The 19,082-nt window shown below is 39.8% G+C and overlaps 1 protein-coding gene across 2 annotated transcripts in view; it reads left to right on the top strand.

The window, feature by feature from the left end:
- The window catches only part of MAOB (monoamine oxidase B), a 124,286-nt gene that overhangs the window by 80,052 nt on the left and 25,152 nt on the right, over positions 1-19,082 (top strand). For both annotated transcript variants that reach the window (XM_036880895.2, XM_057495219.1), the window contains 2 exons: positions 9,736-9,840; positions 10,570-10,661. In XM_036880895.2, the coding sequence (XP_036736790.2) occupies positions 9,736-9,840; positions 10,570-10,661 (197 nt within the window). The remainder of the gene's footprint in view (positions 1-9,735; positions 9,841-10,569; positions 10,662-19,082) is intronic.

The following is a 19,082-nucleotide window of genomic DNA, read 5'->3' as shown; positions in this document are numbered from 1 at the left end:
TATGGTGTTCCATCATGGGAATATAACTCATTTTATTTGTCTGTACTATTGTTAATGGGCATTTAACATTCTTGTGTGTGCATTTGGAGAATATTTGCTGGGCATCAAGAAGTGGGTCAGAAACTATGTGCATATGCAGCTTTAGTAGATACGGCCAAATCATTTGCCAAAGTGGTTATACCATGTGACACTCCCATCGGCAGTGTATGAGAGTTCTTTTTGCTCCTTAATCTCATGAAAACTTGTTATTGTCATCAAACTGTCAACCTTGAACTTCTGGACTCTTGGGGAAGGGCCCAAAGATAAATTTAAGGTACGCTCAGAATTGTCCATATGTGTGCACTCTACTGGAGAGATTCCATGGTTTTCAACAGATTTTCAAAGGAGCCCTTGTTGCAAAGAAGGGAAAGAACCACTCCTTCAAGTTTTAAAATTTCTTATAATCCCTAACATTGTCTATGGTACAGCCTTTTATTTGAGCCAAGATTTCTCCTGGAAAAGCTAAAGCTGCCGGGAAAAGCTAAAGCTGTCTCTATTTTTGAAAACCACGTTATTCAAAGCCAGAGCATTCTGGAATTTTGCTAATACTGGTGCATGTTGGGTAATATGTTGGGGATGTTCAGAAATTATATGCCTTAGACAAAGCAATGGTATTCATTGGGATATTTTAGATGCCTGTGCTATTTAATCAAATAAACACTTATGTGTCTACTAATTGGAAGAGTGAAAAAATTGGCACAGGAAAACAGATTTTGGCTGGGGCATTATTCTGCTTTGGAAACAACCTCTTGGCATCAGTGGTATTTCCTGATGGTTTCCAATGAGATATGGCTGGAAATGGCTGATATAAGCAGCAGAGGATTAGAGGCACAAAACCCTGAGTCTTTCTCAATGCACTGCTATTCTTTGAGGTCAATGTATGAGCTAATTTTGGAGATTCTGCCTGTGAAAAGCAGGCCTGTCTCTATTGGCATGTGTATTTACAACAGATTATGAATGTAAAGAGGACAAAGACATTGATCCAGTCTTTTGGGAGAAGAGTTACAGTTTTCAGTTTCCTAGTTTAAACACTTCATTTTTTCAGAAGAAATTAATTTTGATTGTGTTTAGAAAGCATTCAGTCAGACTTCTGTCTCAGACTCTAAAGAATTCCTCTGCTCATGTGAATACTATTTGCCCTATAGTCAGTTCAGGCTGCTAAAACAGGGTACCATAGACTGGTTGCTTATAAATAACAGGAAGTTATTTCTCACAGTTCTGGAGATGGGGAAGGCCAAGGTCAAGGTGCCAGCAGATTTAGTGTCATCATCTTCTTGCTGTGTTCTCATATGGAAGAAGATTTCCAGAGTCTCTTTCATAAAGGCACAGATCTCATTCATGAAGGCTGTGCCCTCATGACCTAATTACCTCCCAAAAGCCTCACCCCCTAAAACCATCACCCTGGGGGTGAGATTTCAACATACAAATTTTGAGGGGACAGAAACATTCAGACTATAGCACTACTCTTCTAATCATCCATCCATCCATCCATCCATCCATCCAATCATCCAATACTTGTCAAACATCAATTGAACATATAACTTAAGCATTACAGAAGGATGCGAATGATTTATTCCTTTCCTGAAATAGCTGGAGAGGGAAGAGGTGCCCAGGTGGAACACCAAGCGAATAACACCAAGGTAACATGGGCAGGTACGGGCTATTATAGTAGGGACTCAAAATGGAGTGAACTTTATGTTTAGAGCACAGATCGGGGGTGAGGTGAATTTTGGTAGGCTTGAAAAAAGTGAACCTTGAGCTGGGCATAGGAAACAGTGTAAGCTTTGTGCTGATGGAGATTAGAAAGCAAAGAGCCCCCAAGGGAAGACAGGGCAATAATACAGTAGGATGGCCTGCTAAGATCCAGGAAACTGCCTGACCACAGCACAGAGGCCATCTGCTCAGTAGTCACCTTCATCCAGCAACATTGAGAACCTGACTCAGGAGGCTGCATTTGTTCTGATGAGCAAGGGCACGTCCCTGTAGAAGATGAGATAGAATGAAGCCAGCCTCCTTCCTGTTTCTTGTGCTGTCCATTCATGCTCCCACCTCGAGGCACTTGCTGAGGCCTCTGCCGGCCTCAGTCTTCCCCCAGATAGTCACATGGTTTCCTCCCTCTCCTCTTTCATCTTTTCACTTAAATTTCACCTTCTCAAGGAGGCCCTCCCTGACCACCTTATTTAAAATTGGAGTACCAAAATAAATGATGTATATGGGATTAAAACCTAAAGTATAAAGTAAATACCTGTAAGTCCATAATGATATAAATAAATGACTGAATAAATGGCTAATGGGGAAAAGGGGCAGATCTTCAGAGAAGAACTTCAGCAATTTATGTGGGTACGCTCCCTCCAGGAAGGAGAGCTTAATTTCCACCATCTCCTCTTGAGGATGGACTGAAACTAGTGACTCCCCTCCTAAGAACAGAACATAGGAAGGGGGAAATAGTAACCTGACGGTGGAGAAACCCAGCTGGTTCTCCACCCCTTAAACAAGTGATCAGGTTAACTTCACCGGTGATAAGTCAAGTGGTTTTCATGTGCCTCAAAGTGAGGGGTTGAGAAGGGCACTTTGCCTATGTGGCAACATCTCCCAAACCCAAAACCCCCATCTAAAAGTGAAAACAAATGGAGGGGATTAAACATGGAGGCATGAGAGGTGAGGCAGAGACCTCCTCCTAAAACCACATATAGTATGAAAATATAATTAATACAACTAATCCTGAAAGAGCAACAGGAAAGAAGGCTTGGCCAGACTGCATACACTGGAAGAGAGAACAGACCTCACAGAACAGGGTAACATACCAGAGCCATGACCCATCAGGACCCAAGCCCTTCCCTCACCCCAGCTCAAGGGTGGGAGGAAGAGAAATGGAGCAGGGAGGGAGTGGAAGCCTGGGACTGCCAAATACCTAGCCCTGGAGATCTGCTCTGGGAGCATGAACCTACATTGCATGGTGCTCTAGTGATTAGTGGAGTCGGAAAGCTAAGACAAGCAGAATACCTAGAGAGACTGAGATTCCAGCTGCTTGTGGAAAACAGGGATCCATATCCAGTGATCTGGGTGGGCCGTCTGAGAGACTTCCTAACAGCAAGAGGGATGCTAAAGGGGCAAGGATTGCACAGAGTTTACTGCTCAGGAGAAAGAACAGGTAAACAAAACTGTCCAGGGGCACTCTGCCCAGCAGAGTGGGAACTTTCACAATCTTCAGGCACTCCATCCCCCTGGCTGGCTACACAGCTCCAAGGCCCCCCACCATGATACACAGCCTGCTGTGCCTTCCTCCCAGCCAGCCCGCACCTGGCTTGCAAACTCTTTTCTGGCATCAGACCAGCCAGAGGGAAGCCCTGCCTACAGCAGCTACAAACACAAAGCATAGAGGCTTACACCTGTTCGGCTCACTGGCTCTGGCACTGGAGACAGGCATAGCAGCTGAGAAGCAGCAAACTGCTCTTTCCTCCCCCAAGGCACCAGCACCACTCCTCTGTGACCCCCGACATCACTCCAGGGGCTGAGCAGCTCCAGAGAGTAGAGCTTCTGGGCACTAGAGGGTGCCACATACAAATATGAAACATCAAAGGAACCTGGTTCAAAGCAAAATCTCAACATCAGAAAAAGGGTCAAGTGAGATGGAACTAATAAATCTTCCTGAAAGAGATTTCAAAATAAAAATCATAAATACACTCCTGGAGGTACAGAAAAATATTCAAGAACTCAGGAAAGAATTTAGGATGGAGATCCAATCATTGAGGAATACAATGGAGGGTATTAAAAGCAGATTATATATGGTGGAGGAGACGATTAAATGAAATAGAAATTAGATAAGAAGAATACAAAGAAGCTGAGGCACAGAGAGAAAAAAGGATCTCTAGGAATGAAAAATACTGAGAGAACTGTGTGACCAATTGAAATGGAAGAATATTCATACTATAGGGGTACCAGAAGAAGAAGAGAGAGAAAAATGAATAGAAAGTGTCTTTGAGGAAGTAATTGCTGAAAATTTCCCCAGTCTGGGGAAGGATATAGTCTCTCAGGCTATGGAGGTGCACAGATCTCCCAACACAAGGGATGCAAGGAGAACAACACAAAGACAAATAATAATTAAAATGGCAAAGATCAAGGATAAAGACAGACTATTAAAAGCAGCCAGAGAGAGAAAAAAATCATATAGAAAGGAAAGCCCATCAGGCTATCATCAGACTTCTCAACAGAAACCTTACAGGCCAGAAGGGAGTGGCATGATGTATTTAATGCAATGAAGCAGAAGAGCCTAGAACCAAGACTACTCTCTCCGGCAAGATTGTCATTTACATTTGAAGGAGGGATTAAACAATTTCCAGAAAAGTAAAAGCTGAGAGAATTTACCTCCCACAATCCATCACTACAATATATTTTGGAGGGACTGCTATAGATGGAAGTGTTCCTAAGGTCAAATAGCTGTCACCATAGGTAATAAAAAGGGATAGACAAAGAGTACAGAAAATGATACCTAATATATAAGGAATGAAGGATGAAGAAAAGGAGGGAAAAAAAGAACCTTTAGATTGTGTTTGTAATAGCATACTAAGTGAGTTAAGTTAGACTCTTAGATAGTAAGGAAGTTACTCTTGAATCTTTGGTAACCACGAATCTAAAGCCTGCACTGGCAACAAGTACATACCTATCAATAATCACCCTAAATGTAAATGGTCTGAATGCACCAATCAAAAGACATAGAGTCACTGAATGGATAAAAAAACAAGACCCAACTATATGCTGCCTACAAGAGACTTACTTGAAACCCAAAGACATACACAGACTAAAAGTGAAGGGATGGAAAAAGATATATCATGCAAAAAAAGGGAGAAAAAAGCAGGTGTTGCAGTACTTGTATCAGACAAAATAGTCATTACATAATGATAAAGGGGTCAATTCAACAAGAGGATATAACCATTATAAATATATATGCACCCAACACAGGAACACTTACATATGTGAAACAAATACTAACAGAATTAAAAGGGGAAATAGAATGTAATGCATTCATTCTAGGAGACTTCAACACTTCACTCACTCTAAAGGACAGATCAACCAGACAGAAAATAAGGAGACAGAGGCATTGAACAACACATTAGAACAGATGGACCTAACAGACATCTACAGAACTCTCCACCCAAAAGCACCAGAATACACATCCTTCTCAAGTGCACATGGAACATTTTCAAGAATAGATCATACACTAGGCCACAAAAAAGAGCCTCAGTAAATTGAAAAATATTGAAATTGTATCAACCAGTTTCTCAGAACACAAAGGTATGAAACTAGAAATGCATTATGCAAAGAAAACGAAAAAGCCCACAAACACATGGAAGCTTAACAACATGCTCCTAAATAACCAATGGATAAATGACCAAATAAAAACAGAGATCAAGCAATATATGGAGACAAATGACAACAATAATTCAACACCACCAAATCTGTGGGACGCAATGAAGGCCATGCTAAGAGGGAAGTATATTGTAATACACGTCTACCTCAGGAAAGAAGAACAATCCCATATGAACAGTCAAAACTCACAATTAGTCAAACTAGAAAAAGAAGAACAAATGAGGCCCAAAGTCAGTAGAAGGAGGGACATAATAAAGATTAGAGCAGAAATAAATAACATCGAGAAGAATAAGACAACAGAAAGAATCAATAAAAGCAGGAGCTGGTTCTTCAAGAAAATAAAATATATAAACCCTTAGTCAGTCTTATCAAGAAAAAAAGTCTACAAACAAAATCAGAATCAGAAATAAGAAAGGAAAAATCACTACAGACACCACAGAAATACAAAGAATTATGAGAGAATACTATGAAAAATTATATGCTAACAAACTGGATAACCTAGAGGAAATGGACAACTTTCTAGAAAAATACAACCTTCCAAGGCTAACACAGAAAGAAACAAAATCTGAACAGACCAATTATTAGCAATGAAATTGAATTGGTACTCAAAAAACTATCTAAGAACAAAGGTCCTGGACCAGATGGCTTCACTGCTGAATTTTATCAAACATTTAGTGAAGACCTAAAACCCATTCTCCTTAAAGTTTTCCAAAAAGTAGAAGAGGAGGGAATACTTCCAAACTCATTCTATGAGGCCAGCATCACCCTAATGAACACAGATGCAAAAATAATCAACAAAATATTAGCAAACCAAGTTCAAAAATACATCAAAAATATCATCCATCATAATCAAGTAGGATTCATTCCAGGGATACAAGGATGGTACAATATTCGACAATCCATCAACATCATCCACCATATTAACAAAAAGAAGGATGAAATCCACATTATCATCTCCATAGATGCTGAAAAAGAATTCAACAAAATTCAACACCCATTCATGAGAAAAACTCTCAACAAAATAGGTATAGAGGGCAAGTACCTCAACACAATAAAGGCTATGCATGACAAACCCACAGCCAACATTACACTTAACAGTGAGAAGTTGAAATCTTTTCCTTTAAGTTCAGGCACAAGACAAGGATGCCAGGTCTCCCCACTTTTTTCAACATAGTTCTGGAGGTCCTTGCCATGGCAATCAGACAACACAAAGAAAAAAGAGGCATACAGATTGGTAAAGAACAAGTTAAACTGTCATTGTTTGCAGATGACATGATATTGTACATTAAAAAAAACCAAAAGAATCCACTCCAAAAGTACTAGAACTAATATCTGAATTCAGCAAAGTTGCAGGATACAAAATTAATACACAGAAATCTGTTGCATTCCTATACACTAACAATGAACTAGCAGAAAGAGAAATCAGAAAAACAATTCCTTTCACAATTGCATCAAAAAGAATAAAATATCTAGGAATAAACCTAACCAAGGAAGTGAAAGACCTATACTCTGAAGACTGCAAGACACTCATGAGAGAAATTAAAGAAGATACCAGTAAATGGAAACACGTCCGTGCTCATGGATAGGAAGAATTAATATTGTCAAAATGGCCATCCTGACTAAAGCAATCTACAGATTCAATGCAATTCCTGTCAAAATACCAACAGCATTCTTCAGGAAACTAGAGAAAGTAGTTCTAAAATTCATATGGAACCACAAAAGACCCCAAGTAGCCAAAGCAATCCTGGGAAGGAAGAATAAAGCTGGGGGGATTATGCTCCCCAGCTTCAAGCTCTAGTACAAAGCCATAGCAATCAAGACAATTTGGTACTGGCACAAAAGCAGATGCATAGACCAGTGGAACAGACTAGAGAGCCCAGACATAAACCCAAGCATATGTGGTCAATTAATATATGATAAAGGAGCCATGGGCATACAATGGGGAAATGACAGCCTCTTCAACAGCTGGTGTTGGCAAAACTGGACAGCTACATGCAAGAGAATGAAACTGGATCATTGTCTAACCCCATACACTAAAATAAATTTGAAATGGATCAAAGACCTGAATGTAAGTCATGAAACCATAAAGCTCTTAGAAGACAACATAGGCAAATAACCTGAATATAAACATGAGCAACTTTTTTCTGAATGCACCTTCTTGAGCAAAGGAAACAAAAGCAAAAATGAACACATGCAACTCATCAAACTAAAAAGCTTCTGTACAGCAAAAGACACCATCATCAGAACAAAAAGGCATCCTACAGTATGGGAGAATATATTTGTAAGCAACATATCCAGCAACAGGTTAACATCCAAAATATATAAAGAACTCACAAACCTCCACACCCAAAAAGCAAATAACTCAATTAAAAAATGAGTGGAGGATATGAACAGACAGTTCTCCAAAGAAGAAATTCAGATGGCCAACAGGCGTATGAAAAGATGTACCACATCGCTAATTATCAGGGAAATGAAAATAAAAACAGCAATGAGATATCTCCTCACACCAGTTAGGATAGCCAGTATCAAAAAGACTAAGAACAGCAAGTGCTGGCAAGGATGTGGAGAAAGGGGAACCCTCCTACACTGTTGTTGGGAATGTAAGCTAGTTCAACCATTATGGAAAGCAATATGGAGGTTCCTCAAAAAAGTAAAAATAGAAATACCATTTGACCCGTGAATTCCACTCCTAGGAATTTACCCAAACAATATAATTTCTCAGATTCAAAAAGACATATGCACCCCTATGTTTATTGCAGCACTATTTACAATAGCCAAGAAGTGTTCATCCGTAGACGAATGGATAAAGAAGAGGTGGTACATATACACAATGGAATACTATTCAGCCATAAGAAAGAAACAAATCCTACCATTTGCATCAACATGGATGGAGCTGGAGGATATTATGCTCAGTGAAATAAGCCAGGTGGAGAAAGACAAGTACCAAGTGATTTCCCTCATTTGTGAAGTGTAACAACGAAGCAAAACTGAAGGAACAAAATAGCAACAGACTCACAGACTCCAAGAAGGGACTAGCGGTTACCAAAGGGGAGGATTGGGGGAGGGCTGATGGGGAGGGAGGGAGAAGGGGATTGAGGGGTATTATGATTGGCACACATGGTGTGGGGGGGATCATGGGGAAGACAGGGTAGCACAGAGAAGGCAAATAGTGATTCTGTGGCATCTTGCTACACTGATGAACAGTGACTGCAATGGGGTATGGGGGGGCCACACGATAATATGGGTGAATGAAGTAACCACATTGTTTTTTCATGTGAAACCTTCATAAGAATGTATATCAATAATACCCAAATTACAAAAAAGTGAACTAAGGGCACACCCAAAAAAAAATGGAAACAACTTCAGACAGATCCAAATTGAGGGACGTTATATGAAAAAGCTGACCAATGTTCTTCAAAACTATCAAGGTCATGAAAAACAATGTAAGACTGAGAAATTGTCACAGGCTAGAGAAAAATAAGGAGACCTCATAGTAAATGCACTGTGGTGCCCTGCATGGAACCCTGCAACAGAGAAAGTGTATTAGTCAACAAACTGTTCAAGTCTGAATAAAGTCAAAAGTAAATATACAGCAATGTACCAGGGCCAATCTCCTAGTGTTGATAAATATACCATGATGATGTACAATGCTAACATTAGGGAAAACTAGTTGAGAGATACACAGGAAATTTCTCTGCTATCTCTGAATATCTAATATCATTCTAAAATAAAAAGTATATTTAAAGCATAAAAGAAACTTCTGCAGGTGTTGGTCAGGATGTGGAGCAAGCAGAACTCTCATGCATTGCTGCTATGTTGACCTAGCACATCTGATTCCTGGGGAAAGCTTGCAGTGCTTTGTTTTGTGGCTTTTCCTTAAGGTGCTTGCATTCCTGCAATTGGTTTTTCATCCCCTTCTGACTTGTATGATGTTTATGGTTGTAATTTTCTGACCCTCCAGGCTCACAAGGCCTCCCCACCTCACTGAGACATTCACAAGTATCATTGGCAAATGAGATTACTTTAGGTAATCCCACTTCAGTACTGGCATTTAAATTTTACATGGTAAAAGTGTTCCAATTTCAGAAGGAAACCTTTTCATTGTGTTTGTTGTGGCACCAAATTTATGTAGACAACAGAGAATTTTGCTGGAAATCTCTATGCTGAAAAGGTAAGTGGGGTTCTGAGGACACAAGGAACCAAAACACTTAGGTGTATCTCACATACTGATAACATGATTTTGCCTGCAGACATTTACCTACTTGGCAGATTTCACTACTTTTACCTTGTAGTAAATGTTTCCTTTTAAAAATATTTTGTATCTCATAGGGCAAATCATACCCCTTCAGGGGCCCATTCCCACCTATGTGGAATCCAATTGTCTGCCTTGATCATAACAACTTTTGGAGGACAATGGATGACATGGGACGAGAGGTAAAGCTCCCTGAAATTTCTTTGACTACGTTTGTATTTTTCATGATAAGTTTAGTCCTTAAAAGAAAGACAGCACAGTGTATCAGCAGTGTCTAGCACACTGCTTAGTACATAGTATTTCTCAGTAAAGATTTCATGAAATGAATGAATGAACTTGCTTCTAACCTCTAAAAGAAAGAGATGTCCAACAGACTGCTATTTGTGTACTACTGATGAGGGGAGAGAAGATCATCTATCCCTCAGTCTTCCTGGGATGATGTTTCTAATTTAGAGAATCCTCCGGTTATAGCAAGATAGGACTTCTGGGTCTTTGAGTCACCACCATCCCCAAACCTGCAGAGCATAAGGAAACACACATAGAGCTTGACCTGAAAGTCCAATCTGGCTATGGTTTGATGCAGCTGTCTGTTCCTTATAAAAGAGCTGAATTTATGAATGTTCTCTCTAAGTTAGTAACTTAGGCATTGATATTTGGGAAGAGCCAGTTATGACGTTGGCTCCATTTATCGTGCAGGAAGTGTTACCATAAGTTCAATATGGATCGAATGGTATAGAGCTCTAAGAAGAAAGCGACACAGACCATCGTAGTTGTGCAGTAAAATTCACCTGGGGGAATTTTGAAAACTTACCTTCTTCCTTCTTAAGTTGGAGTTTTTATTTCTATTGAAAGAGTTAATTTAAAAACAAAGTTACAGTTGTTTTCCCCTTCTGACCTCATGTGAATTGTAGATTCCCAGTGATGCCCCATGGAAGGCGCCACTTGCAGAAGAGTGGGACCACATGACAATGAAGGAGCTGCTGGACAAGATCTGCTGGACTGAGTAAGACTCTCCAGTAGGCACTGGCATGTACTGTGACTCTCTTTCAGGTTTACTTAACAATACTAGCCAACGGTGTGGGACAAATAGCTGCTTTGCGTTTAAGACCTGCACCATTTGGCCTGTTGGAATGCTAAAAATCTTGGAGCTGGGTCCTGCCCTAAAGATGTCCACACATCGAACCCACTTCTTGGGAATAGTTTTGCATCATGGATGATGTTACACCATAAGGTCCTCAGAATAGTGTGCTGCCTTCTTTATTTTGAACAACTTAAAGACCATCAGTTTGAAGATCTCATTTGTCAAGTTGTTGATGTAGGAATACTTCGTACTCCTCACTGGTGGTTGAGTGTAGAGATGATGCCTTAGCAAATGCACTTGAAACACTTTATGGGATGGGATACAGCTCTTCAAGGATTTGAAGAGGAATTTCTAGAGAAATTCTCTGGATTATTCACAATGGGACCAACAGCTCCTCTTTGTTGACAAACAGGCAGCACTGAAAGCAAGTATTCATGAGTCAAGCATTAAATTCTGGTTGGCAGAGCTGGAGACTGTATATACATTGCAGAAGCAGGTAGCATTACATATACAGGCAGACAGCATGGAAAGGCCTCAGTGCTCCTGGACAGTAGAAAAAAAGGAAAGGATTGTAAGGGTTTCAGTCCAAGCACATAGTGAATTTGTGGCAAAGAAAGTAAGAGAAATGGAAGCCAGGTTCAAGGAGTCTCTCCTGCCATACTAAACAGCATTTGTGGGGAATATGTTTGGCTCTGGGGTTGATGTCTTCCTTCTCTAGGCACTGGGGAGGGAAGCTGGGGCATTGACAACTGAAAATAAAAGAAAAAGGTTTTAGGACTATCTGAATCTAAGATATGAAAATAGTCTAGACAAAATTTACATACTTCTTGATATGCAAATTCAGTCTTAGAATTTAGCTTAAAGAAGGAGAGAAAAGAAGAGAGGGGGAAGGGCATATGGGGAAGAGGGAGGAAGAGAAAGAGGAGCATTATTTTTAAAAGGAAAAATCTAAATGTCTCATAATAGAAGATTGGTTAAATTTATTAGGGGACATCCATGAAAATGGAACACTACAGTCTTTTAAAATCATGTTGTAGAAGAGTATTTAATGGCTTGAAAGAAATTATAATACTAAACACATAGAAAAGCAGGCTGTCATGGAGTAGGTACAGTATGACATATGATCTCCTTTTTAAAAAGGAAACTGTTGTATATGCACTGCAAAAGCAATGGCACCCACCAAAATGTTTTTAAACACCTAATGTTGCAATGAAAACATTTATTCATGCCATTACAAATGTTCCATCAAACATCGCATTTCATGGTTGCAGAATATTCCATGGAAAGTGAGCACCATAAATATATTTATCCACTGTCATCCTGTTGGACATTGTGGTTAGTTCCAGTTTTTCATATTTATTATAATTATATAATGCTCTGTGATAAACAGCTTTGTGTTTTTCTAATGTCTTCGGCTTTGAAAGCAACCAATTTTAGAATAGTACAATCCTTTTATGGTTATGAAATCAATGCCTATTATTAATTATATCCTTTTTAACACTTATCTAATGCTATTTACCATCTTTTTTTTTTGAGAATGTAGTTTACAATACAACTTATTCCGATTATAATAAAATTGCAGTATTTACTTGTGAATTCTATACATTGGATTTTCAAAATGCAGAATTTAATTATCTGCATTTATTTTATAACTTATATTATGAAAAGTTTTGATAGATTCAGCTAAGTCTTTTATCCCTGTAAAGCTTGGAAGCTCCTTGAAGATAGAATTAATTATATTCCTTTGGGATCATAAAAAGCTGACTTTCTCTACCATAGTCCTTGGCCTAGTCCTCCGCTTAGTGACTCTTCTATGTGGTTGACTGGCAAAAGACAGCATTCTGAGATATTAGGTATATGTGAACACAAGGTAATTTTCTAACTTTTATAAAGCAAGATATACATGATATCATTTCCTGGTTTTAAAGGAAGAAATCCCCAAAATATCCAATCTGTTGTTACTCAAATTAAAGAACCATTATATATTCAAAGAATAATGTTGAGGAGGCCTTCAGTTTTTATCATGTATAAAGTGCTTTTCAGAAAAACAAATTAAATTTACAATGTGCTCAAAGCTCTGTAAATATACCTTCTAAAACCTATAACTAGAAAAAAATGCACCAAAATGAAACTAGTCATTATCCTTTAGAAGGCAAAAATATGGAAGATACTCCTTCTCCCACCTTTTTATTTTATGATTTTTTCAGATTTTATATACCGTGTATATATTTTTAATGTAGAAAAACATAATGCTTATCTTTTAAAAAGTCAACAGGGCAAAGAACATGAAAATATTGCACTAGCTTCTTTGACCTTCCACCCTTCAGATATTGTTCTTCCCATTTTTCTCACTAAAGCACCCTGGGTAAATCAAATAAAGGATTAGGCCTGCCTTGGCCCTCCAGAGAGAATTAATTTTTGATCTCCCTCCATTTCAAATCAGGATTCTTTCTTTCCCACCCATTTGGCAACAGTAACAACGAGAATTGCAGCAATATTTTTATGTCTAGTATTGGCTGTCAATCTGGGCCAATGTTAAGTTTTAGTTATTTATTATTTATTATCCCTTTACCTTATGGCACCCTAATTCCCCTATAAAATAAGGAACAAAAGAAACAGGACATCAGGAAACAGCAGAGGATATTTTCACTTGGAAGCAGTGTTTTAACCCAGTGTCTGGATATTTGATTTAGAGAGATGTTGCAGACTGCCTCTGCAAAGACAGCACATGTCAGCAATTTCCATCCCTTCAGTATCACAAGAAATCTTGCAAAACTAAGTCTAAGTCACTTCAACAGATACATTACGCTATTTGCAGACTAAGTGATGAGGACCATCACAAAAGTGCTGTCAGGTTGTTATGGCTGCAAACATTGTCAGTAACTGGTATGTGGGAGGCGTGATTCTACAAACTTCCAGAGTCAAGGTATGCTAGAGTAGAGAGGAGTCCCTAGGTGAGTATTTGCACTCTCAGGGTTGTTAGCAGACCATTTACAAAGCATTTTGAGGTATTAAAAAGCATGAGGTTTCTGGATCACTGTCTAACCCCATACACAAAAGTAAATTCGAAATGGATCAAAGACCTGAATGTAAGTCATGAACCCGTAAAACTCTTAGAAAAAAACATAGGCAAAAATCTCTTGGATGTGAACATTAGTGACTTCTTCATGAATATATCTCCCCGGGCAAGGAAAACAAAAGCAAAAATGAACCAGTGGGACTATGTCAAGCTGAAAAGCTTCTGTACAGCAAAGGACACCATCAATAGAACAAAAAGGTACCCTACAGTATGGGAGAATATTTTCATAAATGACAGATCCGATAAAAGCTTGACATCCAAAATATATAAAGAGCTCATGCTCCTCAACAAACAAAAAGCAAATAATCCAATTAAAAAATGGGCAGAGGAGCTGAACAGACAGTTCTCCAAAGAAGAAATTCAGATGGCCAACAGACACATGAAAAGATGCTCAAGATCGCTAGTTATCAGAGAAATGCAAACTAAAACCACAATGATATATCACCTCACACCAGTAAGGATGGCCACCATCCAAAAGACAAATAACAACAAATATTGGCGAGGTTGCAGAGAAACGGAAACCCTGCTACACTGCTGGTGGGAATGTAAATTAGTTCAACCATTGTGGAAAGCAATATGGAGGTTCCTCAAAATGCTCAAAATAGACTTACCATTTGACCCAGGAATTCCACTTCTAGGAATTTACCCTAAGGATGCAGCACTCCAGTTTGAAAAAGACAGATGCACCCCTATGTTTATCGCAGCACTACTTACAATAGCCAAGAACTGGAAGCAACCTAAGTGTCCATCAGTAGATGAATGGATAAAGAAGATGTGGTACATATACACAATGTAATATTATTCAGCCATAAGAAGAAAAAAAATCCTACCATTTGCAACAACATGGATGGAGCTAGAGGGTATTATGCTCAGTGAAATAAGCCAAGCAGAGAAAAACAAATACCAAATGATTTCACTCATCTGGGGAGTATAAGAACAAAAGAAAACCTGAAGTAACAAAACAGCAGCAGAATCACAGAACCCAAGAATGGACTAACAGTTACCAAAGGGAAAGGGACTTGGGGAGGATGGGTGGGAAGGGAGGGATATGGGCGGGGAAGAAGAAAGGGAGTATTATGATTAGCATGTATAATGTGGGGGGTGGGGGAAAGGGGAGGGCTTTGCAACACAGAGAAGACAAGTAGTGATTCTACAACATCTTACTATGCTGATGGACAGTGACTGTAATGGAGTTTGTGGGGGGGACTTGGGGTAGGGGAGAGCCTAGTAAACATAATGTTCTTAAAAAAAAGCATGAGGTTTGAATCAGGTATGATCTGGTTTGAAGTAGTACCATTTAGAGAGCTGTGTACTTACATATTACTAACCTCTCTGAGACTCAAAGTGTTCAGGCTTGTGAACTGGGGAAAAATAACGTAACTCTTTCATGGAGTTGTTATGAGACTTCAATAAGATAATAAGTTTAGAAACCATGGAGTTTGATAGAGTTCAATAAATGGAAGACAGTGTTATTTATTCTATCTATTGTCAGCACTACCGGGTGGCAAACTCTGCCTCAGGTATAACCAGATGAACATCATGCAAACTCAGTTGAAAGGGAAACTGGTCTTTATTAAAGATATACCCGAATACACATTACTACTGGTGAATTTTAGGATGTGTTAGAGATAACCAAGTCATTGGAATGGCATGAGACTATTCATTGTCTAGTGTGCCTCCAGATTGGATATAACCTTTCACCACTGACCTGCCAACCCCAAGCAAGAGTTTGCCTATATGCTCTGTTAATCGCTATTTCCCCATATCCTTATTTTAGCTTGCCTTTCAGTAGGCAGCAAAATAACCGAATAGGTAACTGTGACTAATGCTGTGTTTGGTAACAGCACCTAGCATATCCTTTGCACATTGTGGATAATTTAAAAATACGGTTCAGGGTGGAGCCAAGATGGTGGCGTGAGTAGAGCAGCGGAAATCTCCCAAAACCACATATATCTATGAAAATATAACAAAGACAACTCTTCCTAGAATAAAGACCAGAGGACACAGAACAACATCCAGACCACATCCACACCTGCAAGAACCCAGTGCCTCGTAAAGGGGGTAAGATACAAGCCCCGGCCCCGCAGGACCTGAGCGCCCCTCTCCCCAGCTCCTGGTGGGAGAAGAGCAGGCAGAGCGGGAGGGAGACGGAGCCCAGGACTGCTGAACACCCAGCCCCAACCATCCGGAACAGAGCACAGACACAGTGCGTGAGTGGGGCCCTGGATACTAGGGAAATAGGGCAGCAAGAACGGAGAGAGGGTACCGGAGGCCTGGCGCTGGAGGACATAAGAAAAGCGAGCGGCCATTTTTTTTTTTCTGTTTTGTTTTGGCAAGTGCTTTTTGGAAGTCTTAAAGGGATAGGGACCCCAATACTAGGGAAACAGGGCAGCAAGACTGGTGAGCAGATGCCTGAGGCTGGCGCCAGAGAATAAAGAAAAACGAGCGGCCATTTTTTATTTATTTATTTATTTATTTAATTAAAAACATTTTTTTTTTTTGTGGTTGTTGTTTTGTTTTGGTGGGTGCTTTTTGGAAATCTTAAACGGGCAGGGCGGGACACTTAATCCAGAGGTAGGGAATCTGGGGATCTCTGGGCACCCTAATCCCATGAGCTGCAGGGAGCACGGAGGCCCCTTACGGAGATAAATAGCCTCCTGGCACCTCCCCCTCCAATGCGACTCCACCACTTTGGAGCAGCTGCCCGAGCCAGGCCACGCCCACAGCAACAGCGGAGATAAACTCCATAGCAGCCGGGCAGGAAGCAGAAGCCCTGTCTGCACGCAGCTACCCAGCACAAGCCACGAGAGGTCGCTGTTCTCCCAGGAGAGGAGGGCCACAAACCAACAAGAAAGGAAGTCCTTCCAGCCGTCACTCGTCCCAGTTCTGCAGACTATTCCTATCACCATGAAAAGGCAAAATTACAGGCAGACAAAGATCACAGAGACAACACCAGAGAAGGAGACAGACCTAACCAGTCTTCCTGACAAAGAATTCAAAATAAAAATCATAAACATGCTGACAGAGATGCAGAGAAATACGCAAGAGAAATGGGATGAAGTCCGGAAAGAGATCACAGATGCCAGAAAGGAGATCGCAGAAATGAAACAAACTCTGGAAGGGTTTATAAGCAGAATGGATAGGATGCAAGAGGCCATTGATGGAATTGAAACCAGAGAACAGGAACGCATAGAAGCTGACATAGAGAGAGATAAACGGATCTCCAGGAATGAAACAATATTAAGAGAACTGTGTGACCAATCCAAAAGGAACAATATCCGTATTATAGGGGTTCCAGAAGAAGAAGAGAGAGGAAAAGAGATGGAAAGTATTTTAGAAGAAATAATTGCTGAAAACTTCCCCAAAATGGGGGAGGAAATAATCGAACAGACCACGGAAATACACAGAATCCCCAACAGAAAGGATCCAAGGAGGACAACACCAAGACACATAATAATTAAAATGGCAAAGATCAAGGACAAGGAAAGACTTTTAAAGGCAGCTAGAGAGAAAAAGGTCACCTATAAAGGAAAACCCATCAGGCTATCATCAGACTTCTCAACAGAAACCCTACAGGCCAGAAGAGAATGGCATGATATATTTAATGCAATGAAACAGAAGGGCCTTGAACCAAGGATACTGTACCCAGCACGACTATCATTTAAATATGATGGTGGGATTAAACAATTCCCAGACAAACAAAAGCTGAGGGAATTTGCTTCCCACAAACCACCTCTACAGGACATCTTACAGGGACTGCTCTAGATGGGAGCACTCCTAGAAAGAGAACAGAACAAAACACCCAAAATATGAAGAGTGGAGGAGGAGGAATAAGAAGGGAGAGAAGAAAAGAATCTCCAGACAGTGTATATAACAGCTCAATAAGCGAGCTAAGTTAGGCAGTAAGATACTAAAGAGGCTAACCTTGAACCTTTGGTAACCACGAATTTAAAGCCTGCAATGGCAATAAGTACATATCTTTCAATAGTCACCCTAAATGTTAATGGACTGAATGCACCAATCAAAAGACACAGAGTAACAGAATGGATAAAAAAGCAAGACCCATCTATATGCTGCTTACAAAAAACTCACCTCAAACCCAAAGACATGTACAGACTAAAAGTCAAGGGATGGAAAAGCATATTTCAGGCAAACAACAGCCAGAAGAAAGCAGGGGTTGCAGTACTAATATCAGACAAAATAGACTTCAAAACAAAGAAAGTAACAAGAGATAAAGAAGGACACTACATAATGATAAAGGGCTCAGTCCAACAAGAGGATATAACCATTCTAAATATATATTCACCCAACACAGGAGCACCAGAAAATGTGAAACAAATACTAACAGAACTAAAGGGGGAAATAGACTGCAATGCATTCATTCTAGGAGACTTCAACACACCACTCACCCCAAAGGATAGATCCACTGGGCAGAAAATAAGTAAGGACATGGAAGCACTGAACAACACAGTAGAGCAGATGGACCTAATAGACATCTACAGAACTCTACATCCAAAAGCAACAGGATACACATTCTTCTCAAGTGCACATGGAACATTCTCCTGAATAGACCACATACTAGGCCACAAAAAGAGCCTCAGTAAATTCCAAAAGATTGAAATCCTACCAACCAACATTTCAGACCACAAAGGCATAAAACTAGAAATAAACTGTACAAAGAAAGCAAAAAGGCTCACAAACACATGGAGGCTAAACAACACGCTTCTAAATAATCAATGGATCAATGACCAAATCAAAATGGAGATCCGGCAATATATGGAAACAAATGACAGCAATAACACTAAGCCCCAACTTCTCTGGGACACAGCAAAAGCAGCCTTAAGAGGAAAGTATATAGCAATCCAAGCATATTTAAAAAAGGAAGAACAATACCAAATGAATGGTCTAATGTCACAATTATCAAAATTGGAAAAAAAAGAACAGATGAGGCCTAAGGTCAGCAGGAGGGACATAATAAAGATCAGAGAAGAAATAAATAAAATTGAGAAGAATAAAACAATAGCAAAAATCAATGAAACCAAGAGCTGGTTCTTCGAGAAAATAAACAAAATAGATAAACCTCTAGCCAGACTTATTAAGAGGAAAAGAGAGTCAACACAAATCAACAGTATCAGAAACGAGAAAGGAAAATTCACGACGGACCCCACAGAAATACAAAGAATTATTAGAGAATACTATGAAAACCTGTATGCTAACAAGCTGGGAAACCTAGGAGAAATGGACAACTTCCTAGAAAAATGCAA

This window comes from Manis pentadactyla, chromosome X, assembly GCF_030020395.1.
Source record: "Manis pentadactyla isolate mManPen7 chromosome X, mManPen7.hap1, whole genome shotgun sequence".
In the NCBI taxonomy this organism is placed as follows: Eukaryota; Metazoa; Chordata; class Mammalia; order Pholidota; family Manidae; genus Manis; species Manis pentadactyla.
The sequence above is the reverse complement of the archived record's forward strand: the minus strand, read 5'-3'. Positions and strand labels throughout refer to the sequence as shown.